This window comes from Morus notabilis, unplaced genomic scaffold (genome assembly GCF_000414095.1).
Source record: "Morus notabilis unplaced genomic scaffold, ASM41409v2 Scaffold604, whole genome shotgun sequence".
NCBI lineage: Eukaryota > Viridiplantae > Streptophyta > Magnoliopsida > Rosales > Moraceae > Morus > Morus notabilis.
The window spans coordinates 176,666-203,040 of record NW_010362300.1 but is presented as its reverse complement, the minus strand read 5'-3'; the positions used below and the strand labels follow the sequence as shown (position 1 = coordinate 203,040).

The 26,375-nt window shown below is 35.1% G+C and overlaps 3 protein-coding genes across 6 annotated transcripts; 2 read left to right on the top strand and 1 right to left on the bottom strand.

Moving 5' to 3' along the window:
* Nucleotides 1-1,932: 1,932 nt before the first annotated feature.
* Nucleotides 1,933-4,887, top strand: LOC21402995 (60S ribosomal protein L7-2). Its single transcript, XM_010101598.2, has 7 exons — nt 1,933-2,063; nt 2,984-3,162; nt 3,249-3,346; nt 3,426-3,483; nt 4,027-4,106; nt 4,193-4,295; nt 4,382-4,887. The coding sequence occupies exons 2-7, from the start codon at nt 2,986-2,988 to the stop codon at nt 4,595-4,597; spliced, it is 732 nt and encodes a 243-aa protein (XP_010099900.1). The 5' UTR covers nt 1,933-2,063; nt 2,984-2,985; the 3' UTR covers nt 4,598-4,887.
* Nucleotides 4,888-7,132: 2,245 nt separating this feature from the next.
* LOC21402994 (probable inactive ATP-dependent zinc metalloprotease FTSHI 4, chloroplastic) lies at nt 7,133-17,299 on the top strand. 3 transcript variants are annotated; one of them, XR_002902502.1, is made up of 18 exons: nt 7,133-7,604; nt 8,965-9,220; nt 11,013-11,394; nt 11,696-11,954; nt 12,271-12,402; nt 12,770-12,844; nt 12,943-13,068; nt 13,159-13,268; nt 13,356-13,434; nt 13,558-13,695; nt 13,776-13,887; nt 14,478-14,641; nt 14,787-14,892; nt 15,088-15,164; nt 15,523-15,666; nt 15,774-15,919; nt 16,594-16,650; nt 16,750-17,299. XR_002902502.1 is itself a non-coding variant. In XM_024167854.1 (17 exons), the coding sequence occupies exons 1-16, from the start codon at nt 7,314-7,316 to the stop codon at nt 15,915-15,917; spliced, it is 2,595 nt and encodes an 864-aa protein (XP_024023622.1). In that variant the 5' UTR covers nt 7,133-7,313; the 3' UTR covers nt 15,918-15,919; nt 16,750-17,299. The 3 variants fall into 3 exon arrangements, 2 of the variants coding, with proteins under 2 accessions (XP_024023622.1, XP_024023621.1); XM_024167854.1 differs by lacking the exon at nt 16,594-16,650; XM_024167853.1 differs by having other exon boundaries at nt 16,594-17,299.
* A 1,089-nt stretch (nt 17,300-18,388) lies between these two features.
* Nucleotides 18,389-23,551, bottom strand: LOC21402993 (probable inactive receptor kinase At5g10020). Of its 2 annotated transcripts, none has more exons than XM_010101596.2 (3): nt 22,395-23,551; nt 20,199-21,863; nt 18,389-19,017 (listed from the first exon to the last, which is right to left on the bottom strand). In XM_010101596.2, exons 1-3 carry the CDS (start codon nt 23,308-23,310, stop codon nt 18,440-18,442), a joined length of 3,159 nt encoding a protein of 1,052 aa, XP_010099898.1. In that variant the 5' UTR covers nt 23,311-23,551; the 3' UTR covers nt 18,389-18,439. The 2 variants fall into 2 exon arrangements, with proteins under 2 accessions (XP_010099898.1, XP_024023627.1); XM_024167859.1 differs by having other exon boundaries at nt 19,004-19,074.
* Nucleotides 23,552-26,375: the final 2,824 nt, after the last annotated feature.

The following is a 26,375-nucleotide window of genomic DNA, read 5'->3' as shown; positions in this document are numbered from 1 at the left end:
TAACTCGTTAATTTCGCGGATTCGAGTTTTCAATTCGAGTTAAGATGTGACATTTTCATAGAGCTTTTCACTGTAACAAAAAAAGTTAGATGTGACATTTTCTAAGAGCTTTTTACTGTAGAAACCTAAAACTGAAAACTCGAATCGGTGAAATGAACGAGGCCTAAAACTTTTAACAAATAGTCTGGTAACGGCCTAGTATGATTTAGGAGTTTTTTTTTTTTTAAACCATCAAAAAGGTCCGGTTTAAAAAACATAACGGTTTGGGACCAAATAAAACCTTGGGAGAAAGAGAAAAATAAGTCAAGACTTGAGATGAATTAAAATTAATATGCCAATAGTTTACATAAGTTAATAAATAGGCCAAATTATTATTTTTGTCCATAACTTGTCTAGTTATGAACCATAACTTGACAAGTTATTGTCCATTTTATCCATAACTTGTCCGGCTATGAACCATAACTTGACAAGTTTGTCCATAACTTATCTAGTTATGAACCATAACTTGACAAGTTATGACCTATTAGTTTTTATAACTAAAAGTTGACATATATACTTTCTTACGCTTTTCATATTGGCATATTTTCTACTATTTCCGTAAAACCTTACACAATCCTAATTGGGTACGTGGGTTCAAACCGTGTGAACACCCATGTACCAAATAGACTCTGAAGGTTGTAAAATCCAACTTCTTAAAAAATATGTTAGAAAAAATGTATGAACTTTTTATCAAACAACGATTGCATTTTTTTTTTTTTTTTGCAAAAAATGTTAATACAAGTTCTATAGACAATTTGAAACCGAGCCGTAGCATGTCCAACGCAATGCTAAATGAAGCGAATCAATGTTAAATTTTAATATTTTGATAGATCGATAAAAAATTATTTTTTAATGCAATGCAATTTTTAAGTTGAATTCACAAATACTACATTTTTTTGATAAAGTTGACAAAAAATATAGCAAATATAACATTTTAACATTTAATTGCTACTAGGTATATATCAACTTTTTTCTTTTTTTATCACTATAATATTGCCACATTCAATTTATTTTAATTTTAAAGTTCCATTTTTACAAGTTAGCATGCAGAGGGGCAATATGAGTATTAAAAGGGTGTTTTTCCTATTAAAATTTCTCGTTATAATGTAATGTAATTACGACCCGATATTATTGAAGACACCGTCCAACCCACTAATATAGGGTGGTCTAGGCCATGGGTCAACTCATAGAAAATGATAGATTATGTTAAGCCTGATTTGAGGCGGGTTAGTCCATACATATTTGTTTTTTTGTTTGATTTTTATTTTTAATTTGTAATCCTAAAAACAATCTTCATCTTGATTGCGCCCCTTTTTTGAAAAATTGTAGTAAATAGTAGATTTATAATATTAAATTAAGTAAATAGTTGGTTTCAAAACTATTTAAAGTATATTATAGTAATTTATCGTGTAAATGTTCCATCTACGACTAATAAAAAATAATTTACGTAATAAAAAATCTTTTTTATTTGAAAAAAGATTTTTTTATCAATTGTAAAAAAAATTTATGTGAAGAAATTATTTTTCTTAATCAAAAAAAGGAATTTACATATAAATTTTATATACTATTTACTTTAATTATTTACTATAAATTTACTATTTACTTCATTCTCCATTTTCTTTTCCCTCACCAAAAGTTAGGTTTTTAATGACGGAATTAGATGAAGTGAAAACTTTTTTTTTTTTATTTGAGGGAATTAGATGAAAACTTTCAATTGCAAATATTTTAATAGTTCAGGAGCTTTTGCAAATATTAAAAATAACATGGACCAATGTTATGTATCAGGGCCAAAGATACAAACGCCACCGTTTCACTAGCGTATATTTTTATTTATTCTTTTAAAAAAAGAAAAAAGAAAACGGAAAAAGAGAAACCCTAGCCCTAGCTCTTACTCATATATTAGCTTCAACACTCATTCCGCCATCTCCAGCGCCCCTCTCTCTGCCGTTTCACTCAGTTTTCCTCTCTCGACGCTTCTTCGCTGTCACCCGATTTTGAGTCTCTTCGATCAATAGCTTTTCAAGGTAATTGTCAGATGTTTCCTATTTGTTTGTTTGTTTAGAAAATTTCGATTCGAAGATAATGATGATGTTGAATCAGACATTGTTGTTGCGTCGTAGAAGTTAAGGTTTTATCTAGCATGAGAGGAATGAATAAATAGTGAAATGAAAATGTACGGAAGAAATTAGTCGCGGAATGACCAACATTATTTTGGAATTTGAGTTAGAGTTGAAAGAAGTTGTGTTGAGTGCCATTTACGATGTGTTTGAGGAAAAAAAAAGTTTTGAAGATGGCGGTTTTAACGTGCGGTGGTGGGGATTTTTCTTTCTTTTTTGTTTTTTTTTTTGTTTTTTGGTTAAGGCGGTGGTTGTGCTTTTCTTTTTTGTTAATAAATGTTTAGATGTTATTGAAAAGTCGTGAACTTCACTGGCTTTGCTTGATTTTAAGTTGTTATTTGAAAAACAAAAGGTATCTTTGAGAGCGTTTTCCAATCATTTTTATTAGGAATTTGATGTTGTCGTATAGATATTTTATTTTATTTTTCTTATTTTCTTTTTGCTGAACTATATATTGTAATTATGTTTGTTTTGTAAACTGGAAGCACAATAGTTATATTACAGATGATATTGATCTATGTGGGTTTTTAGCTTACGTCAATTGCTTCTAGTTTCAAGATTTAAATTTGATAGCTTATGTTATTTATTCGTTTTCTATTGCATGATTGCATAATTGAAAAATGACGAAAAAAACTCAAGATTTGTACTACCTACTTCATCATACTAGTTCCTTGTTTGCTCAATGGGACAAAGAGTTTCTGTTTTTCTTTTATTTTCGTACTGGATTTTGCTTTCAGATGTTAAATATCCATTTTTTATAGCACAGGTTTATATTCTTTAAGTTATTAAAATATTATTAAATAATAATTATTGGTATTATTATGTAGAGATGGGCGAAGAAGTCAAGGCAGTGATTCCAGAGTCAGTGTTGAAGAAGAGGAAGAGGGAAGACGAATGGGCCGTGGCAAAAAAGCAAGAGGTTGAAGCATTGAAGAAGAAGAATGCTGAGAACCGAAAGCTCATCTTCAACAGAGCCAAGCAGTATTCTAAGGAGTATGCCAAGAAGGTAATTTGAAGTTAATTCTTGTCCATTAATCATTTTTGTGACCCATTTTTAGTGTTTAATCTTGTTTATTTCTCCTTGTTCTTCAGGAGAAGGAGCTGATCCAGCTAAAGCGCGAGGCCAAGTTGAAAGGAGGGTTTTATGTTGAGCCAGAAGCTAAGCTTTTGTTCATCATTCGTATCCGTGGGTATGTCCTTAATTTCACTGAATTTTATACGTTGACTTTTTATTTACCAGCTCTTACAATTCAAAATAAAACTTTTCAGTATCAATGCCATGCATCCGAAGACACGAAAGATTTTGCAGCTCTTGCGGTTGAGACAGGTAGAGCATCTGATTCCTCAGTTGATTAGTTACTTGAATAATGGACATTTGGTGTTATTTGTGTTAGTATAATGCTCTCTTTGTTTTTGAAATCCTATGCTATTTGCTGGATCTTTCTAAGTCTATTCATCCTATACTCTATGTCATTGTTTAAACAGTTCTTTAACGTTTTCCCCCATCGTGACAAAAGTGCTTTGGGTAGAATGTTATTCAACATTCAACAATTATAGTCACGAAGTTGATTCTGTGATATTGAATGGAACATTTTTTAGATGTGCACTTAGGGTAAGTTTTGAACTCCTCAGGACGAGGGAATGGATATAAAAAAGCCTGTCCCTGTCTGCTTCTTCAGATAACCTGTAGATGACAATATTTTCTATCTGATTAGTCGTTATGCTTTTCCTGTTGAGATTTTCTATGATCGCATTTGACTATTTGTAGTGAAGTAAAGGTTTTGTGCTTATTTCATGCTGTGCAAAAATTGCCTTCAAGGTGGTTATATTTTAATGTTACTGTTTTTTCGAATTCTATTTTCCTGAACAGATCTTCAACGGTGTCTTCCTAAAAGTGAACAAGGCTACCGTGAATATGCTCCACAGGGTTGAACCATATGTAACATACGGGTATGCTCGATTGTGTAGACTTTTCTTCATTTGTCATGATTTATATTTGAACAATTTCCCTGATCAATTGTGGTGTGTGGTTCTAGATACCCAAATTTGAAGAGTGTAAAGGAATTGATTTATAAGAGAGGTTATGGGAAGCTGAACAAGCGAAGAACTGCTTTGACTGACAACTCCATAATCGAACAGGTTTGTGGTTCTTTCTCTTTTTTGGTTGCCTTGAAGAACAATTACTTTTGAGTTGAGTAACTTTGCTAAACAACTTGTTCTCATAGGCATTGGGCAAGTACGGAATTATCTGCGTGGAGGATCTTATTCACGAGATCGCAACTGTTGGACCTCATTTTAAGGAGGCAAATAACTTCTTATGGCCATTTAAGCTCAAGGCTCCATTGGGCGGTCTGGAGAAGAAGAGGAACCACTATGTTGAAGGTGGAGATGCTGGAAACCGTGAGAACTACATCAATGAACTCATCAGGAGAATGAATTAGGTTTTGGCAGTTTTTTTGATTAAGAGATTATGATCATTTTGTTTGTCATTAGAACAAGTATGAGGCTTAAATTGTTCTTTGAAGTTGGACACAGTTTTTATTTCTTTTTTATGGTATTTAAAGCTTCTGACTTTCGATGCCAGAAGATTTTGTTGCATTCCAGAAGTTTCTAAGCTAGTGTGATCGTAATACTATAATAGATATTTCATAATCTTTTGTTATTCTCAGTTTGACGAGGTTTGTATCAAGTACAAATGATTTTGATTTGATGAGGCAAGTCATTACTGGTTTTTGAGTTTTAAACACCACAAGAACATTTTGAGAGCTCTCAAAAGCTACGTATTTCATATGTAAAACAGGCACCTCATGTCAAAGGCTTAAAACTGAAACAAAACCACACGGATGAAGGAAATGACAATACAATTATGTTAAGTTAATTGGTTTAAACAGAAAATGTGACCATTCAAAATTTTTGTAAGAGAAAAGTAAAATGCCGCCAATCTATGTAAGCATCATATAGTGATGTTCAGAGGTTCATCATCAATATTTTTTTTCCTTAACTAATTTTTTAGGGGTGTTGCACTTTAGCCTCCTCAACTTGGTGCCTTTGACATTTTAAACCCTTAAGAAAATTTTCTGGGACATTGTTCTTGTACTTTCCATTCCTTTGCAATATCAACATTTTGCTAACTTATATTATTTTTTTAAGCCAAAATAAAATGTGAGTCTGTTTTACATTGTTATGGATTCATTTTATTTTGGGGTTGTATATGCCTTTCTTTTAATTTGATAAGGAACATGTTTTGTAGTACCAAATACGGGGTTGTTCTTTTGTCCTTTTTGAGTTAAGTGACTTGAGTGTAGATTTTGAGTTGAGTTTGAGTTATAACTTGAATTGAAGTTGTAACTTGAGTTTGTGTTTGTTTGTGTACATTTGAGTTATAGTTTGATATAAAAATATTTTTGAGTTTGTGTTTGAGTGAGTCAAAACTTGAATTTGTGTTTAGATAGTATTTTAATAAAAACTCAATGCTGATGGAAAATTTTAATAGGGTATATGGGTGGGGTTTTATTCGTCTTTTCTTTGTCAACGCATAGAAAAAAAAAACCATCTCAATCAGCATTAAAACGAAAAAGTTATAGTATTTTTAAGAATATAAAAAATACTGTTTATTAATTTGAGTTCGAGTTTTTGAACTCGAGTTGAAGGGGAAACTTGAACGCGAGTTTTAGTCCCAAACTCGAGTTCAAACTTAACAGAACATGAACTTTAATAAAGTTGTAACTTGAGTTGTTTTTTTTTTTTTGAATTTTTGACTCAAGAAAGGGGCTGCCGAACAGCCCCTTATCTCTCGAAACCGTTGGTTGATAAAGACGTGTGCCTCATTGATATTGAGGTTAGACCGTTATTGTGAAGTTGACACAGTTGCTCCGTTTGAATTACAGTTTATACATTTTCATTATAACGGTTTCTAAATGAATATTAAAAATTATTTCAAACATATGAACTGAATGAGCATGTTTGTATGGATGCAAGTAGAAAAGGATTGTTGGCTGGTAATAAGGCAATTATAAGCCTAGATGTTGTCATATAAATGGCCCTCACAAGGGGAAATTGCTTCTTGTTATTGTTGAGATTGAGGGGTTGTTTGGATCATGAGTGCGAATGGTATGGAAACAACTCTTTTTAGTTTGAACTAAAAAGGTTTGAAAACAGTGTGCAAGCAAACCCTTTTTATTCGAACCTTTGGGAACATGCGATGCCAAGGTTGGAGTTTTAAAATATTAGTATTTTTTTAGGGAATTAAAATATTAGTATTACTAATGGTTCTTAAATAGGAAAAAAAAAATGTATGTAATGATTCTGCTATAATATTTTTTTTATCTCACAAAGAGTTTGAATTTTAAAATTTTTTAGTTTCGTTCACTTTGCTGATTCGAGTTTAGAATTTGAGTTGAGATGTGACTTTATGTGAGAGCTTTTTACTGTAGCAAAAAAGTTAGATGTGATTGTTTGTGAGAGCTTTTTACTGTAGAAAAACTCGAATTCTAAACTCGAATCAACGAAATGAACGGGTCTCACAAAGTGCTTGCCAAGGAACCTAAATCATGATTTGAATATACATTCTAAACGGGCTCTTTCATAATGATTAAATGTTTAGAAGCTTCTCTAGTAAGACTTTTCAAATCATGATTAAAAAAAAATAAATTATCGTTAATTCTCAACTTTTTAAACGTGAAATCGTATAAAAAATTATCTATTTTACATATTAAATCTGATTTGGTTTTGACCCAATCTAACGTTTATAAATTGATCTTATCAGTAGAGAGAACTATCAAAAAAGGTTCCTTAATACTTTTGCTTTTATTAAAATCGTGAAATTTTTAGAACATGAATAAATTTCACAAATAATCTCTTATATATATATATATATATATATATATATATATATATATATTAAAAACAACCTTGTTACATAACACCAGTTGTAATGTTGTATGCGGTCATTCTCATTCTAAACTGATATCTACAAATAAACACTTCTTAGCCGTCCGACCAGACGCCCCCGGTGGGACCAACGAACCGCAAGATTTCTCCTTTTTCCTCTCCTAAAACCCACTTGGATAATTCGTCCTTCCCAACTTCTCCCATTTTCCCTCCTCTCCGGAAAGTGAGAGAAAACAGCAAGAAATTCTACTCTTTCATGGTGGAAAAATGAACTCCCAAGTCTTCAACAGAAACGATTTAATTCAACTACCTAAGCCATTCTCAAACTTTTCTCCATCTAAAACTCTTCTTCAGCTGCCTAATTCTTCTGCGACATTTTGTCGAACATGGCGTATGCGTTTATTCAGAGCCAAAAGTCAGGCCTACAATGGCGCTTCTTTCATTCTTAAGCCAAGGAACCTCGGAATCTTTGCTCGCAGTGCTTCCGGTTCGAGTTCGAACTCCGTTGCAGTGTCCGAAAACTCGGAGGAAGACGCTGAATCTGTTCAGATATTCGAGGTTTTTAATATTGCTTTTTAGTTTGTTTATTTTGTTTTCATAGAGTATTGAATGTCTCGTAACCGAGAAATTGTTATTGTTTTCTATTTTATTTGTAATGCCAGATTATAATCGAGAATTTGGAAGGAAATCATTGGTAATATCTAACTGACGGGAACAAACTTCGAGAATTATTACTAGTTTCTGTTTTACTAGCAATGTCTGGTCGAGGAAAAAAGTTTGAAATTCGATATTTGTTTCTGCTTTATTTGTAGTCCCTCATAGCTAAGAAATTGGAAGAGTAAATGTTGAGAATTATTTTACTCTTTGTAATGGTTTAATGGGAAATCGGGAGATCATTTTTTTTTTAAAAAAAAAAAAACAAGACAGACCTTTATTTTTATGTATATGTGCTTATGATGAAAAGGAGGAAGAAACAAAAGGAATCTGAACTTTGAAATAAGGATTTGGGGTTTAATACAATAAAATTAGTCTGATTGCAAAAGAACAAGAGGGTGAGATTATGCTCTTTGAATTGGGAGGATTCATGGTGTTAGCCATCACTCCTTTCCTACTTGATAGGCCATTGCAGATCGGTTTTACATATTGGTAAATAGTGATGGAAACTGTCAGGCCATTATTTGAACAAGTTGGAACTTGGAATGTGTTGATTTAAGCCTAAGCCTCAGAAGGATTGTCTAAGAAGTGGGCTTGATAAAAGCCGTTTATACACGTTAACGTGCCAATGGAAGGGTGAATTGGGAGATGTTTATTGGGGCTTAAGTAGCCGTAGACATCGATGTGGTCTCTTGTGTTTAAGTTGTTATTTTCTAGTTAGAGTTGGGGAGGGAAAAGTTACTGTAATGGTGCTTAGGGGGCTTGATTAGTAAAAAAAACTCAGAATAACTTAACAAGGGAGCAATCTTTTATTAATTTGTTTAAACAGCTGAAGAATACAGCTTTTATTTTATTGATCATCACTTGTCATTTCTTGTAGTTCTTGATTTAAGAGTTGTGCATTTTCAAAATTTCATAGACACTTAGAGATTCACCTTTGACTTGCTAGCCATAGAGGACTTGGTGGATGGAGTGTGCTTTTGTGTGGCAAACCATGCACCTGTCAATTAACAGGGCGTTGCATTAATCCTTTCCAGAAACTCAATATAATATTTATTTTTGGGCTTTTAATCCATCCCCCCAATCCATTTTTGATGAATCCTCTGCTTCAGTTTTTGGATTTTAATACCATTTACTAAGCCTCTCTTTTTCTCCGTCCCCAATAAATATTTTGTTTACATAAATAAAAAAGAACATATTACTGCTTTCTTCATTTGGAATCTTATTGCCACTTATGTTTGTTGTCAATTTGAAAAAATTTCAGAAATTGAAGGATGCAGAGAGAGAACGAATTAGTAAGTTGGAAGAACTTGAGCGGAAGGCAAATACGCAGTTAGAGAGGCAGCTTGTGATGGCGTCTTATTGGAGTAGGGTCTTGTTGACTATGCGTGGAAAGTTAAAAGGAACGGAATGGGATCCTGAAAGCTCGCATAGGATTGACTTTAGTGATTTTTGGAGGCTTGTTAACTCTAATAATGTTCAGTTTATGGAGTACTCAAATTATGGTCAAACTGTATCAGGTAGATAATTTATTGTGTTCTTTGCATATTGTTTTGCTGGTCACCTCACTTTTGGTTATTCTTCTCATTCCTGGTGCCTTTTCTCTTACAGTTGTTGGCTTTCAAAATATTGAAAGTTAAGTTTCACAAGTGATCGTTTGTATTATCTCGGATGTGGGGCTTACAATATTTATACAGTATTTGCGTCTTATTTGTGTGGTTGTTTGTTAGGATCCTGGTTGAGTCCCACATTGCTAAAGTATGGGCTTAGCATGTGGGTTTATAACCATTTGGGCATCCTCTCCCTACAAGCTAGCTTTTGGGGATGAGTTCTACCCAAGGGTTATAACAATTGGTATCAGAGCATGCTCCTCCTCAGGCTCACGTTGCGGAAGGGGTGACCTGGGGAGGGGCGACCTGGAAAGGCCAGAGTGGGCCATCCAGAGTGGGCCGCCGTGGACGTCGGTGTCGGAAGCGTGGTGGTATGTTAGGATCCTGGTTGAGTCCCACATTGCTAAAGTATGGGCTTAGCATGTGGTTTTATAACCATTTGGGCACCCTCTCCCTACAAGCTAGCTTTTGGGGATGAGTTCTACCCAAGGGTTATAACATTGTTTTAACCCTTATGAGCCCCAAACTTGCATTTCTCAGCTATTCAAATTATTGGGTGAATAATTTGGATATAAGTTGATAGAAGTTAAGGATAGGAAAAGCTAGGAGGAAGATCAATCCAGTATTTGGTGGCGGGGGTTAATGGTCTTGGTGATAACAGATAGCTCATGCAGTGAATATTGAAATAGGAAGCTTGGGGACCATTTATTTTGGTGGTTTACTTGTACCATCCTCGTTGAAACAAGAGGAAAGTCTGAGTTCTTTCCTCGTCCCCTTTGTTTGTTTATTGTTTAACAGTCTCTTTTCTCCTATTTGTTCAGTTCTTCACTTCATTTTCCCTTTTTTATTTTCTTATGGGATCAAAAGTAGCCTGGCCAACAAGGATCAAGCACATCCGCTACACCTTGTCCATAAGTGTATAAAATTTTAGTTTTGTACCCATTCTTATGGCTATTTCATCTTGGATCCTGTAATTTTGTGCAACCGAAGCTGACCCACCAACATAGTTTAAAATGCAAATAAGTCTCACCAACTAGCAAGTGTGTGCCCGCGCGTTAATTAGAGGGACTGAGTTGGTGGTTAATTGAAATTTTCTCTTCCAAGATTGTTTCTTTTTTCCTTTTCCAGAATATACGATCTACAAATGTGAAACAATAACTTGAGCTATTATAGACCAATGCTGAAATTTGAATTCCATTTTGGACTTTTCATTAATTTTGATTGTTTTATCACTTTAAATTCATTCAAGTTTCACCAAAATAATCGAGCTCTTAAAATCTGATGTGAAAAATCCTATGAAATTGTAAACAAATATAAAGTTGGCGATACAAATGCTTTTCATTATATAAAGAATGGAGATACGCATATTTGTTATTGTTTGTCTCTTCATTTGGAAATCTTTTGTGCCAAGTTTACTTTAATATCTTTTTCTTAATGCTTCGCCAGCACTGTTGTTGCTTTAAGAGTTTCAGATTCATCTATATGGTAATTTATAATGTCTAACTAAATGTTTGAGCTAAATTGTTGGAATTGGTCATATAATGTCATTCAACAGTCTTACGCTCTAAAAGCATCCTTTTGTCCTTAACTTCTAATGATAACTATGTATTCTTGCCGATTCAATAAAACTTACTCATTAGTTGCATGCCATCTTTATTTCCTTGACATATATTGCGGAAAATTAATTGCCTCATTTTCACAGTGATTCTACCTTACTACAAAGATGAGAAAATGAGTGGACCTGAAGGAAATTCAAAGAAGGAAATTGTTTTTCGGCGTCACATTGTTGACCGTATGCCGATTGATAGCTGGAATGATGTTTGGCAGAAGCTGCACCAGCAAATAGTGAATGTTGATGTTCTTAATGTGGACACAGTACCTGCAGAGGTCTACTCTACTGTTGCAACTGCAGTCATTTGGTCTATGCGGCTTGCCCTGTCAATTGCTTTATATACATGGATTGATAACTTGATGAGACCGATTTATGCGAAGTTGATACCTTGCGATTTAGGTACTCCTAGTAAAAAAACAAGGCAACCACTACCACTCAAGCGCCAGGCACTTGGATCATTGGGCAAAAGTCGGTAAGTTGAGACTGGAGAGTGATTTCCAGTGACTTAGTTGTTAGATTTCTTTGAGTTGATTGTATACATTTCATTACCAGTAGTTGATGAAATCCCCCCTCCCACTTTCTCTCTGGTTTTGATTCCTTTTGAGCTGTTCTATAAGTTGTCGAGGAGGAAGTTAGTACTAAAAATTTACTGGTGCTGCTTTTGCTGATTTTGCTGGTCAGGAATACCAGTAGTAATGTTTGATTTGTATCGACCGAATCTTACAGATTTTACATATTACATGGACCTAACTTCTATTGCTGCTCTCCACCAGGGCAAAGTTTATATCAGCGGAAGAATCTACTGGTGTTACTTTTGCTGATTTTGCTGGTCAGGAATACATAAAGAGAGAACTGCAGGAGATCGTAAGAATTCTAAAGAACGATGAAGAATTTCAAGACAAAGGGATTTATTGCCCAAAAGGTGTACTTCTCCATGGACCTCCTGGAACTGGTAAAACGCTGCTAGCTAAAGCTATTGCTGGTGAAGCAGGACTCCCTTTCTTTGCAGCAAATGGCACCGATTTCGTAGAGGTTAGCCCTGAATTTCTTGATCATGAGTTAAAATACAGTTAGATTATTTATGCCTTAACATCAAAATTAAAAATCATGATTATGTTTTTGTCTTGCCTGCACTTTTCGTGAACCACCCATTTTTCCTCACTATATGGATCCTGCCTCGTTGTGTAAATTTTTTATCCTTACCACCGTGACTCTCTCTCTCTCAGTTTAGGTATATATTAGCCACTTGTAAAACTCAAAGGAACCACATATTTCTCTTTCTGTGTTATGTGAAGCTATTAAATTTTAAAGGAACCTATCTAATTCAATTTTATCAATTTTTCTCCAGATGTTTGTAGGTGTGGCAGCTTCTCGTGTCAAGGATCTTTTTGCTAGTGCTAGATCCTTTGCGCCATCAATTATATTTATTGATGAGATAGATGCCATTGGTAGCAAGCGCGGGGGGCCAGATATTGGTGGGGTATGTCATTTATATTGTTTCTGTCCATACAAGACCATATTCCCTGTTTTCCATTTGGTAACCCCCCGATAGCAAGATTGGAAAAACATAAACAATTCGCAGAATGAATGGCCATCATTTCTTTTTATATTTCCCAGCTAAGTAAAACAAGAAGTAGAATCTGTCATGGCTCTGGTTTCAGTTTATATCATATATCTTATAAGAGGTCTAACATACGTATCTCGTATGTTTATTGCCTAATCAGTATGGTGTACCATTAAATCTTGATATTAAGCTTATCGTAGCTCTTGTTTTGTATGATTTTATCTAACCAAAAAAAAAAAAAAAAAAGGTGGATACGAGTATGACTTCTGACTTCATTGTATAGGGTGGTGCAGAAAGGGAACAAGGTCTACTTCAAATATTGACAGAGATGGATGGATTTAAAGTTTCTACGTCACAGGTATATTTGCAACCATTCTTGGATTAAAGAGGGTTGTCTTATTAATTAAAAGAAAAAAAGAAAGACAGTTTGTTTGACTGTTTAACTTGGTTTGTTAGGTGCTGGTTATAGGTGCTACAAATAGACTGGATATTCTCGATCCTGCTTTATTGCGGAAGGGCCGTTTTGACAAGATTATAAGAGTTGGTTTGCCATCTAAGTATGGTAGATTGGCCATTTTAAAGGTATAGTGCTTAATTCTGTTTTTTTCTTATAGGACCTTACAATCTCAAGTTTGTATTTCTTTACAACAAAGAACCTTTTGAGCATGACAGGTGCATGCTAGAAATAAAATGTTTCGGTCCGAGGCGGAGAAGGAAGCACTTCTTCAGGAAGTTGCAGAGCTTACAGAGGATTTTACTGGTGCTGAACTGCAGAACATACTGTAAGTGCATAATCCACAATGTCTATTTTGTTCTTTTACCAAGAAAGAAAGATGCTTATATTTCATTATTTCTCAATTTAATGACAGGAATGAAGCCGGAATTTTGACTGCAAGAAAGGATTTAGATTACATTGGACAAGATGAGCTGCTAGAGGCTTTGAAAAGGGTTGGTGCCTTCTAGGCACATATCTCCATATCTATGCTAGATTATGCCTTTTCTTATTTTTATACTTTTTAGTCCAACTTGTGGCCTGATATCGTTATTCCTACTTTCTATCCAATTTTGCAGCAAAAAGGCACCTTTGAAACAGGTCAGGAAGATAGTACTGAAATCCCAGAGGAATTAAAACTGAGGTTGGCATACAGAGAAGCAGCTGTTGCTGTCCTTGCTTGCTATTTTCCAGATCCCTACCGTCCTTTTACCCAGGTCGTGGTGCTACCTTTATTATTCCATTAAGTTCTATGCCTAGACACGTTGTAATTTGTTTCCCTTTGCGTCTTATGCAGACTGATATAAAAATGATTCGTAGTCAGCCGAATATGTGTTATGCTGAAACTCCGGGCAAGGTCTTCTCCAGAAAATCAGATTATGTGAACTCTATAGTGCGTGCATGTGCTCGTAAGTTCCCAAGATATATTTTTAGCAAAATTATACTTAAGACAACAGCTCAACTTATCTTCTTTGCTCACCAGTCAGTTGCTCAATTTTTTCTCTCTTATATTTTCATTCTTTGGGGGCCAAGAAATCTTGATGCTTTTAACTACATTCTTGCTTTCTTTTACTTGCAATTTCTTACTTCTAAAGTAAGCATTTAATATACTGCTAACAAGTAACATCAGGATCTAAATTGAATATCAGTGGATTTCTGTAGCTCAGTTGTCAGTCTCTTTGTAATGGCCAAAGGGGAGGTCTCGGTTGCTATATGCTTAAGACAAGACTCCCAAAATGATGACTATTCTGCCATAGGTTTAGGGTTTAAGATAGCTAGAACTGGGGGAAGAGTTTAAATTATTTTGGCCAGATTGGTTGTCTTTTATTTTATTTTGGATAGTGCATGACGCATGTAGCTCATGCATGATTTTCTTGGCTGTAATTCTATAATGCCTGGTGTTTCGATTATTTGATATTAGCTGATATTTATGAACAACAACTACGATAATAATTATAATAATAATATACTAATAGCTATTTGATTGCTCAAATTTTAGCAAGAGTTATTGAGGAGGAGATGTTTGGGGTTGACAATCTCTGTTGGATCTCTTCAAAGGCCACATTAGAAGCTTCACGGCTGGCAGAATTTTTAATTTTGCAAACTGGAATGACAGCTTTTGGGAAAGCTTACTACAGGAATCAGAGTGATCTTGTGCCCAATGTATGCTTGAGGATCCCAAGTATTTACACACCAAATACGTCCCTAAATTTTTCTCATAGGAGGTTTTTTTTTTTTTTTTTTTCCAACTGATTTTTACTTATGGTTCTTCATAAGTAGGATTGACATTTCTAATGAATCGCAACAGCTTGCAGCAAAGCTTGAAGCACTTAGGGATGAATATATGCGTTATGCCGTTGACAAGTGTTCGTCTGTGTTGAGGGAATACCACTTAGCTGTTGAGACAATCACAGGTAATTATTTTTCCATTTTTTTTAATTTTTTTTTAATCTGTTTGAAGAATCAAGCATTACTGAACGGCTTGTTGATTGAAATCTTATCAATCTAGTTGAGGTTACACGAGACTAAAATTCTAGTTCTAGATTCGTTCTTAAAGAGAGACATAATTTGTGTATTTGGTGGCTGGCTGTGTTCTTTTTGTTATGCAGACATTTTACTTGAGAAGGGAGAAATTAAATCTGAGGAAATTTGGGATATATATAAGAGGGCTCCTAGAATACCTCAGGTAGTTCTTGAACTTGATGGTATTGCTATTTTGTCAGTTGCGCTAGTTAATTATTAGTATAAAAAGTTACAATTGGCGTGTTATTTTGTCCAAATGGAATCAAGTTTCTTATAAATGTTAGGTTTCTCATGTAATAGCTTTTCCAAGAGTAATCTGTTATATTGTTATGCTGTCTTTGCCTTCCACTTGCTAATCTATGGCTGCATTGTGGAAACTGACTAGTTGAGCAATCTAACTCCAAGGCTATTTGCGAAATCATTTTGTTTCTCCTTCCAGTAATATAACGTTTGTTTCATCAGTATCTATGTCGATGAGCACATCTGTAAAGTCTTGTCATTTATTCTTGTTCATTGCTCAGCCTGCTGTGGGTCCAGTGGATGAGTACGGAGCCCTAATATATGCAGGAAGATGGGGAATACATGGAATCTCACTTCCTGGTAGGGTTACATTTGCCCCTGGCAATGTTGGATTTGCAACTTTTGGTGCACCCCGCCCTATGGAGGTATTTGAGAAACTATGATACTGCTTGGTTCTTCATGCTATTGAAATTTTTTAATTTCTCGATATGACTAGCCGTTTTCTTCTTTTCCTTCTCACCGCTGTTTACAGACCCAAACTGTCAATGATGAAACCTGGAAGCTAATAGATGATATATGGGATAAAAGGATACAAGAAATGAAAGCTCAAGCTTCAGCGGAGGTTGAAGAAGAGAAAGAGGAGCCGCAACTTCTCATTGCTAGCCATTTCCTTTGAAGGTAAACGTCGCTTTCTTATATTGCTGGGTTTACACCTACAGTAAATCTTTTTCTTACAGGAAAGTGCAGTGTTATGATAAATTCTCTGTTCTCTCTTATATTCATATGCAAATGCAAGCCAAGCTTTTTATTCCTTCTTGTCATAACCATATTTTTTAAAGATTCTTCATAGCCTGAGCTAGGACCTAGGGCTTCAGCGGAAAAATATAGCTCCTTTATTATGTTCCCGTGAAGCAAAATCCTTTTTAATCCTGGATTGAACCATGATTTCAGACCTCTGTGGAAAGGCACGTGCATGTACGTAGACATCTATAAGCATTGAATAATTTTTTCAGGAAGCATATTGTGTATATGAATTTTTTTTTTTTTTTTTTATTATTATTATTTTTTTTGTGTTAGTTGACTAATGGATGGTCAATAAAGACCAAGGGGAATGTTGGTGGCATAGGAGTTTCAGCTATTTCATCTAAATTTCATGTTAGTTCGGCAGAGCAACGCAAGATCCTATATCTGGCTCATGCTTCATCATTTTAATAGGATGTCCAATCATCCAAAATTTGTCCCTACTTTGAGGAATAATTTCACACGTCTTTGCTCTTGCATGCTCCTTTGGGTTTGTTTCTGTTACATGGAGCTAAATACATGTGAAATTATGCGTTTTTCCTCTTTTGCAGGTAAAGTTTTCCTCACTTTCCTGGTAGATTAGAGCATCCTCAAGGATTCATGCCATGGTTGGTAGCTTTTCCCATTAATTCGCTTTGAAGTAGCGAAACCTATTTACCTTGGTTGGAAAATTAAATGTTCATGTTTAATTGAAAATGTCACACTAGCATCTGGAGCTGGCAGAAACTAGAAAATAACATGAGGGTCCCAACAGAAAAGAGAGAAGGGGAAGAAAAAGGAAAAGGGGATGTAACAAGCACTATGAACTTGTATAGGAAAAAAAAATGTTACTATATTGGAGAAGAAAACAAATACTATCATTGTTATGTACATGAAGAAATAGATTAGATTCTGCAAGAAATTGAGGTCTATTCCTCCTGAAGCGTACAGCGATGGAGGAAACGTCGGAAAGAAATGAGCAGAGCAGTCTCCATGTTATTCTCCAAGTATAAGGCAAACACTTTTATTCACCATTCCAATATGCTTGGCGGCTGTAATGTTGCATTGTTTGAACTCGTCATTGTTCATGTTGATTGCTTTTATACCATTAGCTAAAGGCAAGGCATGAACACTGTTACTTTTATTTGTGATGATGAGGCATAAAAGTGCCTTCTTTCTACTAACTCAATCACCCTGTTCTCCAATTGAAGTGATAAGAGTGAGAAACCTCTGTCCATATGAGTTCTAATGCAACCAAAATGAATTCGAATTCCTTGTTAGACATGTATTATGGAAAATTTGTCATCGTCCTCGTATGTTTTAACTGAGATAGCTCTATTGATATAAGCAACTAGCAAAAAGTATGATCTATTGTCTATCATGTGCATTTTTGCATTAAGTTACAAGTTAATTTTAAGCTGGACTCCCACAGAACAAAAGTTGTCTTCAAATAGCGCACAACTTTTCTCGAACTTATCATAAGTTATAACTCAATGCTTCCATCAATGAGACATCAGATCTATAATGACATATTCACATCAGTGGTGTGACTAATATGCGAACAAAGGCGGAGATGAGAGCTAGAGTTAGAGCAAGGAAGATTTTACAATTTGTTTTAATTTTTTAAAAAATTTATTTTGTGCAACTTACCATATCTTGTTTATTCTATTTTAATTTTTTCTTTTACATGAATAAATTTGTTAGTTAATGATGTGTCATAAAATGGGAATAATTAGGCATTTTAATTGTGTTTATCTATTAGAATGTTTAATGGTCCGGTTAGTTCGCTGATTTGAGTTTTTAATTTGAGTTGAGATGTGACTTTATGTGAGAGCTTTTTACTGTAGCAAAAAAGTTAAATGTAACTGTTTCTGAGAACTTTTTACTGTAGCAAAACTCAAATTCTAAACTCGAATTGGTAAAATGAACGGGGTCTTAGAATATTTGAATTTATGGTTGTGATTATTATTTAGGATTTATCTACATTGTTTGATTATGTTTATCTTATTATTAAATTTTAGGAGTCTGAACTATCAAATCTGCAACTTATTCTAAACTTGGGTGGAGTATTGTGTCATTTTACAATGTAGGGGGCAGGTTTAATTACCTTATTCTTCGGGACTAAATTCGTAATTAACCTTAAACTACAATTGAATTAAAGGACGAGATCGATTATTTTGAAGTATGCCCACTGTTAAAAGATGGGAAAAGTTTGAGAAGAGAAAAAAATGGCAATCCTTTTCAATTTAAGACCAAACTCTGAACACTCTCGAATAATCGGTTGTCCCTTTACAATGAAATTTTCATGGAAAAAAAAAATGTGATAAGTAGCCCCGAAAAAAGAAGAACGAAAAAATAAGAAAGAAAACATGGTCAAGGAACAAAAAAACTAATTCCAAGACGCATGTACAAAAAATTTCAAACAGATATAGAACAGAGATCATCGAAAACTTGTCTGATGTTAGGCCTCTCATTTACAGGGAGAATACACCTGAGTGATATTGCAAGCACTTGATCCATTGCTTTGGAGGGTTCTTCCCCAGCGGCAATGTCTCTGTCAATGCAGTCCATTCCACGTCCTTCTTGATCACAAAGTCGAACCCAATCTGTAAGATCAACTGCACCCGACTGGCCCGAAATGATATCACCAGCACTTCTTCTGGTTAACAATTCCATCAGGATCACACCAAAAGCATAAACATCAGCCTTGAATGAGGGAATTGGTTTGGCTGCAGAGGCAAGTTCAGGAGCTCGGTAGCCAAGTGCTCCCATATTTAGTATCTGCTCCGCAATGCCCACTGGTGTCATTAGGCGGTGCAGGCTGTAATCGGTAAGACGAGCCTCGTAGTCAGGGCCAGCAAGGAGTATATTGGTGGGCTTTAGATTCCCATGTGGAAGGCCTCTATCATGAAGGAATAACAGACACCGCGCAACATCCACTGCAACTTTTAGTCTCTGATTGAACAATAATGGAGAGTACCGCCGTGGTGTGGTCTCTGCGTACAATATATATTGATGAAATATTCAGAAACTAAGACAAAAGGCAAAAACTCCTGCATACAAAAAAGTGTAAAGCATGTCTAAATCAGGATTGCCCGGCTACTGTACATTTTTAAACCCAGAAACTCTTACAAAATGTTGCAGCCCAGCAGCACTAGCCACTAGGGCAGCTAAGAAAATGATACTTGTTAGTCGGCCGACATTTGGTGGACAATCAGACACTCTCCCTTACAAAACAACCAACGTATCAACACTTCTCTTGCTATCTATTTAAAACTCATCTGCCTGTATATCTATGTTACGTCAAATCTCAAGTCCTAAAGGAGTCCATGCCTGTAATGACCCTACTGCATAGATGAGCAATCTTATGGACAGATCCCCGATTCCTCCATACTTTACAAGATGAGCAAAATTATGAACGGATCCCAAATTCATACAAAACTATATATGTTTTCCACCACAAAAAAAAAAAAAAAAAAAAAAAAAAAAAAAAAAAAAGACTATGAGCAGGCATGCCCTCTCTCAAAAAACATTGTATATCCTAGCTTCAATTCTTTCACCAAGACATTTGAATTTTAGATTTGTATAAGCTGAAAAGGGAAAGATCATGCTGAAACAACAGCTAATAGAAAAGAGATTTTCTGATATTAAAAGTAGCCTTCTCATAATCCACTAAAAGAATGAATTCAGGGATCTTTATCTTGATAATATGTTGATATAGAGGCCTTTTTTTGGGGTGAAAATCGTATGTTGATATACTTGAACAATGCACCTAACATGAACCAAAGAACACAACACAAATGCAGAAACAATTAGCAAAGATGACTTTATTTATACACGTAACAAAACTTGACGGTGCAGACCGACACACATACTAAGTTCAATGACCTAAAGGCAAAAGGCCTAATTCTATCTGGCACCAAAATTATGTCGAACAAAATTATGAAAACTAAATTTATGCAATATTGAAATAACAAAAAAAAAAAAAGGAATAAGAGAAGAAGAATATGTAGAGTAGAGACATCTTTTAAACTTTTGGATATCAATGTACACCATAACTGAGTTAAATGTGAAATAAAGATAATATCCAATCCAGTTACTTGGCAGTAAGAAAACTTAGTAAGGTACATTATTGATACAACAACATCATCAAATATAAAAAGATTTCCAGTCTTACCGTAAAGATGCAGGGCCAAACTATCTCCCTGAATATAATCCGCTAAAAGAAGCCTCTCTTGTTCTCTGGGTCCCCAATAGTATGCCCTCAACGGAACAATGTTTGGATGCCTCATGGAACCAATCCTCTTGACTTCTCTGGCAAATTCTTTCTTGTGTTTGACCAGTCCTACCCGTAACCATTTCACTGTCAACATATGCCCACTATCTAGAGTAGCTTTATAGAGAGTTCCATGGCTACTTCTGCCAAGAACTTCTGCTGGAGCTCGAGAAAGTTCCTCAGCTGTGAATGCCAATGAAGCATCCAGGAAGGACAACTCACCAGCCAATCTATCTGGTGAATACACATCCAATATTGCAGGTTGTTCACCCACTTCGATAAAACGAGGAGAGGAAGATAATGGGGAACCTGGAGAGGATTTCCTTCCAGAAGTTGCAGGGTGATTATCTACAGGATTCATGGAACCTGAGGTAGTCGCTACTTCCCGATGTGAAACGGGGTCTGCAACTTCAGTTACAAAATCTGTCTGCCCAGATAATGACCCTGATTTTGACGTTAATAAATGATCATGAGAAAAACTCAATGAAGAAGTTGGTGGAGCCTGAACATTAGAGGTGAACTTCAAAAACGAAGGCCGAGTAAAACTTCCTAATTTCACATCCCTCCCTGTAGTTTGACCTCCAAATCCACTTCTCCAGTGGAATTCTTTAAGCTGTGAACGGTGATAAGCAAGTAAAACAAAAACTATCATAAAAGCAGCTCCAAGGGATGCAAGAATAATTGCTACTCTAATATTACTCTTTGAACTGTGAGTTTTCCTTTGATTAGAAACCTGATCTGGTACAGAATTTAATTTTGGCATACCCGGTAAGTTCAGCAATTCATTTCCAGGACGAAATGAACTCATAGGGAAGTTTCTCAAATTTTCAGGAACAGATCCCCTTAGGTCATTGTAGGACACATTAAATACAGTCAAGCTGGATGGAAGATTATCTGGGATTTCACCACTGAATTTATTGTCAGATAAATCAAGGTACTCCAACTTACTAAGCTTGTGCAACTCCTTTGGTATCTGCCCGACAAAGCCATTCTTTGCAATATCAAGTAATTTGAGATTGATCACGTTACCCAATTCTGTAGGCAGAGAACCCGATAAAGAATTCCTAGAGAGATCGAGATATTCGATCAGTGGACTTGAAGGTAAATACAGTAATTCACTAACACGGCCTCCTCCCATGGAAATTGGTCCTGTAAAATGGTTTCCCGAAAGATTCAAAGACATTAAGCTCCCAGAACTGAAGAAAGTACTGGGAATACGCCCAATAAATTCATTTGAACTGAGGTCAACGGTAGACAGTTTAGGACACGCCTCCAATATAGAAGGCAAAGTACCTCCTAACGAATTATTTCTTAGATTAATTGCAGTCAATCTCTCAAACGGTGAAGTTAAGTTTGGAAAGCTTCCAGATAACGTGTTTGAACTCATATCAACAAACTCTAAAGGAGCTTCCCAGTTCTGAATAACGGATATGTCACCAGAGAACATATTGCTGCTCAAATCCACCACTACACAACTACTCAGCACTGTGGGCAATGTGCCAGACAAACTGTTGGATGAAAGGTTTAATAACTGCAAGCTTGTAGAGTTAATCCCAAGAAGTGAACCTGTAAATACAAGCAAAAAACATCAGTTACCTGAAATATAGCAAAGACGCTCAGTTATATGGAAGATGACTGAGTTCACGTCTGTACTGTACAGATTTGACAAGATCTTTAGCAGGAAAAAGAAAAAAACAACAGAAAAGAAAAGTGGGTTTGCACCAAAAGGCAAAGAATTTTCCTCAGGGACGAATTTTCATTGATGATGCACAATTTGTCTAATTTTTCTTCCCACCTATAAATAAAAGCTTGAAACAGTTTTTGACCAAGACACTTGTTAACAGAAGATCCTATATCTGGTATTAGGTTTATGTATAAAATTAACATGCAAACGCATGTAACATACACACATTCAAAAGGATTTAAAAGGTCATAATTTTCAAAAAGCTAGGACCTACTCTAATTAATTAACGCATCCACACAAGAGTACACGAGCATTAAGACAAAATTTGAACAACAAAAGTAGTCCAGTCTCAAGCTTTCGCTAATTAAAAAGAAAGAAAAATTTGGATGTGAAAATGAAGGTCAATTCTTAACCTGTAAATCCATTGTTACTAAGATCCAATTCCACCAACGGTATAGAACTCTCCATCAACTCCTCTGGAATCAACCCGAACAACTGGTTCTTCCCAAGCCTCAAAACCCGCAAATTCGGCAAAGGCCCAAACGAAGGAAGCTCGCCGCTGACCTGATTATTCCCCAAATCCAGAACTTCCAAGTTGCGAAACAACTTAATAGCATCGCTTTTGAAAAATCCGGCACTCAAATTATTATGACTCAAGTTCAAATAATGAACGGTGTTTGCCAAGCCGGAGACGTTCTCGAGAGAAACGGAAATGGAGCCGAAGAACTCGTTGCGACTCAAATCGACTCGCTCCACATTGCGCAGCTCCGGCAAGAGATCGGCAATGTCGCCCCACAGCTGGTTGGAGTGCAAATCCAGAACCTTCATCTGCTGAAGATTCGTAAACCCGCTTGGAAATCCACCCTTGAATTTGTTCTCGGCCAGATTGAGGTACTTCAAATCCCAGAGATTACTGATCCGCTGCGGGATCGGGCCGTAGAACTGGTTCCTCGATAGATCCAAATGCTGAAGCGAGGTCATCGTCCCCAATGCCGGCGCGACCCGGCCGGAGAATTCATTCCCGGCGAGGCTCAGATTCCGGAGCTTTCCAAGGCCGGTGAGCGTGTGGAACTTCAATTCTCCGCCGAGGCCGAGGCCCTCGAGGACCAAGGCGGTGACATTGCCGTTCTCGTCGCAGACGACGCCGGTCCACTGCGGGCAATCGGAGACGCTCTGCAGAGAACTGGAGCTCCATGTGTCCAGAACCTTCCGGAGTGGGTCGACATGGATCCCCTTCTTGAACTCGAGCAGCGATCGGAGCTCCGAGTCGGAGACGGAAGAGACCGAGACGACCAGAATCAGGAGGAGAAATGGAACAACGAGATTCATCTGGAAACCCTAATGATTCATTGAATGAGAATCGAGAAATGGCCGGTAATGGCGATCGTGCGCGCGCCTTAGAGTGAGAGAGAGAGAGCAGAGTTCTGGAAACCCTAGATTGAGAGAGCTCTGGCAGAGAGAGAAAGAGAGGTTAGGGTTTTTTTATACCCAAGGAGCAACACAAGAGGAGAGAATAGTATTTAGAGAGAGAAAGAGAAAAGGAAAATCCGTTAAAAATGGCGGTTCTGTCTGTCAGGTGGACAGTGCTGGTTGGTGAAGCTGAGTAACTACAGTCTGTAAAGGACTCACTCTCTCCTCACTCTCTCTCTACTTTCTCTCTCTAACAGATGAGAGAGAAAGTGATGACCCACTCACATGGAGGATAACGCCAACTTAACGCCGTTAAATTTGGGGATTTTTTTTTTAATTTGTTTTTTTCTTTGGATGGGGACAAGCTCACAGACAGCAAGCCGATCAAGTGGAAATGTCAACGTTACTTGGGAGATTTCGAAATTTTCCATTAATGGCCAACTTTTGGGTGAAGTTTAGTAATTAATTGTGTTTTTGCATTTATTCTGAGATTTTACGCTTCTTCTTCGGAGCAATTCAAATTTGAAGCCTTTTTTTAAGGGAAAATTATATGTTTTTTCCCTTCAAAAAAAAAAAGAAAGAATACATGTTTTTTTTGTCTTATTATGAGTAGGTTAGTACTTTAGTGATAAAGGAGCATGAAAATCGTGCGTTGATAATACAGTATATAATGTTGTATCACATAAAAGATTTAACATTATTATAAACATAGTAACAAATTTATATACATGCAGTATTAGAATCCAAAATATATTTATATATACATTATAAAACAGATTTGATATTATTACAAACATATTAACAAATATATACACAATCCAAAATATATTTATATAGTAACATCTATCGGATCAATTGTGATGTCTTCTTTAACTGCAAGATAGGAATGTTAAGGAACCAAAATTAGTGACAAAAATATTTAAATAGGTTGATAAACTTTTAAGACAGATAATGTATAATGGAATATCTAAAAAAATTAATATTACTTTGTCTTTTCTTGAAAGTTCTGTTGATTTTGATTTAGAGTTGAAATTGTGAAATATTATTTAGATATATATTTAAAACAACTTAGAAGATATTTCATAGTAAGCATATTTTACCTTATGCCTAATCTTTTCAGAATTGGAGTTTGTGGATTAATTTTTATTGGAGATGATATTAGTGATGTTGTTGTTTCTTTAGGACTGAAATGATCATAAAGTTTTTTTTTTGTACGTATTTATTTGGAACAATTAAATTTTGTTTTTGACATATTTAATATAAATTAATAAATTTTACTTGCCTTTGTATATCGGAAAGTGCTGCTGTTGGTAAATTTTTTGGCACTGAAGGAGCTTGGATGTCTTCAAAGATTCTAGATGCAACAATCGTTATTTGGTGTCCCCTTTATTGAAAATATACTTGGAAGATTTTTATTTATCCACGAAGCAGATTGATGACTAGCGGGATTACAAATGGATATGTGAAGCCTTCGTCAATGGTTAACGCAGTACATGATCTTTTTATTAGCGCATGTATTGTTCTGCCAAATACGGTAATGTTTATGTCTTCGGTATTATCTTCAATTTCAATGTTTAATTTGTACCTATAATATACATATTTACAGTTAGTAAATGTGATAATTAATTTATTGTAATTGATGAGAATAAGTAGAAATTTAAAGTTTTTTGTAAATATTATGAAATATCATCATCACCAAGAAAGAGTAAAAGGTTTAAAAAAGCTAGACTCTTAAGAAGGGAAAAACTATACATATACATATATATATATATATAACACTGTACAATGACTAATAACACTTCATACTCTCTTTTTAGAATATGTGTAATTTGATTTTGAATCGCTAGCACGCAATCTGCCTCAAATAAACAAAATAGAAAAGGGAACATTATTATATAATAAATACTTATCACGATAAATACACTATACAAAAGAAAATAAATCCAAATAGTCTTTATAATATACTTAGGTTAATAAATGCAGCATATAGACCTTTTCCATTATTGTATAAAAGAAACATTGCTGTCAAATCATTCAGTTCAACAAGTAGCAAAACAAATCAATTTATACTCACATATATATAACAAAAATAAGATTCAGTTATCAATTTTAGTATCAACAAAACATAAACAAAGCAAGTAAATATTCATTATTTACTTGGTTCAGGTATTTATCTCCTAATCTTATCTATATATACATATATATATATATATCATATGTAACGAAAATAGGGCCTAGCAACGTACTTGACTGCCATCTAAGTTATTACAAGATTTATGCCGAACATCAAAAGAGAAAAGTATCGATTAAATTTTTTACTTACACGGAAATTACAAAGTAGACACATATAAGAACAAATAGATAAGTAAAAACGTCTTGACAGATTGATGAAGTTGAACTACTAAAGGATGCAGATCATTCAATATAAAATACAGAGCAAATTTTGGAGAATGATATATAAAAATGAGTAAAAAGTGTTACAAAAACATTAACCTCAAGGCGAATAAAGTACAAATTCAATATAAAATAACACTAAAACTTAACAAATAAAAATAGTAATAGGTAAAGGCATAAAACTAAATTAACTCGGACAGTATTAAGAACAGTCAAGTCTCTATTAACAGTCACGTGATATATACTTATAGTAAGAGATAAATACATCATCATAACTAAAAAACAGTAAAGGGTTTAAAAAAGGTAAACTGTTGAAGGAAAAAGAATTAAAAATATATATGTATATACATAACATATAGCTAAATAACAATTATGAAAATAATATAAGCAGTAAACGACTACATAAAAAGAAAATTGAGAAAGCATATAAAAAAAGATAAAAAAAAAATTTAACAAATAAAATCATGTAACAAATGGCTATAACGTTATAAAGCACTTATTTAAAACAGTTAGGAAACACATATAAATACTATAAATATATTACCTTTGTGAAAGAAGGATATTGAACAAAACAGACGTAACAAAAGACC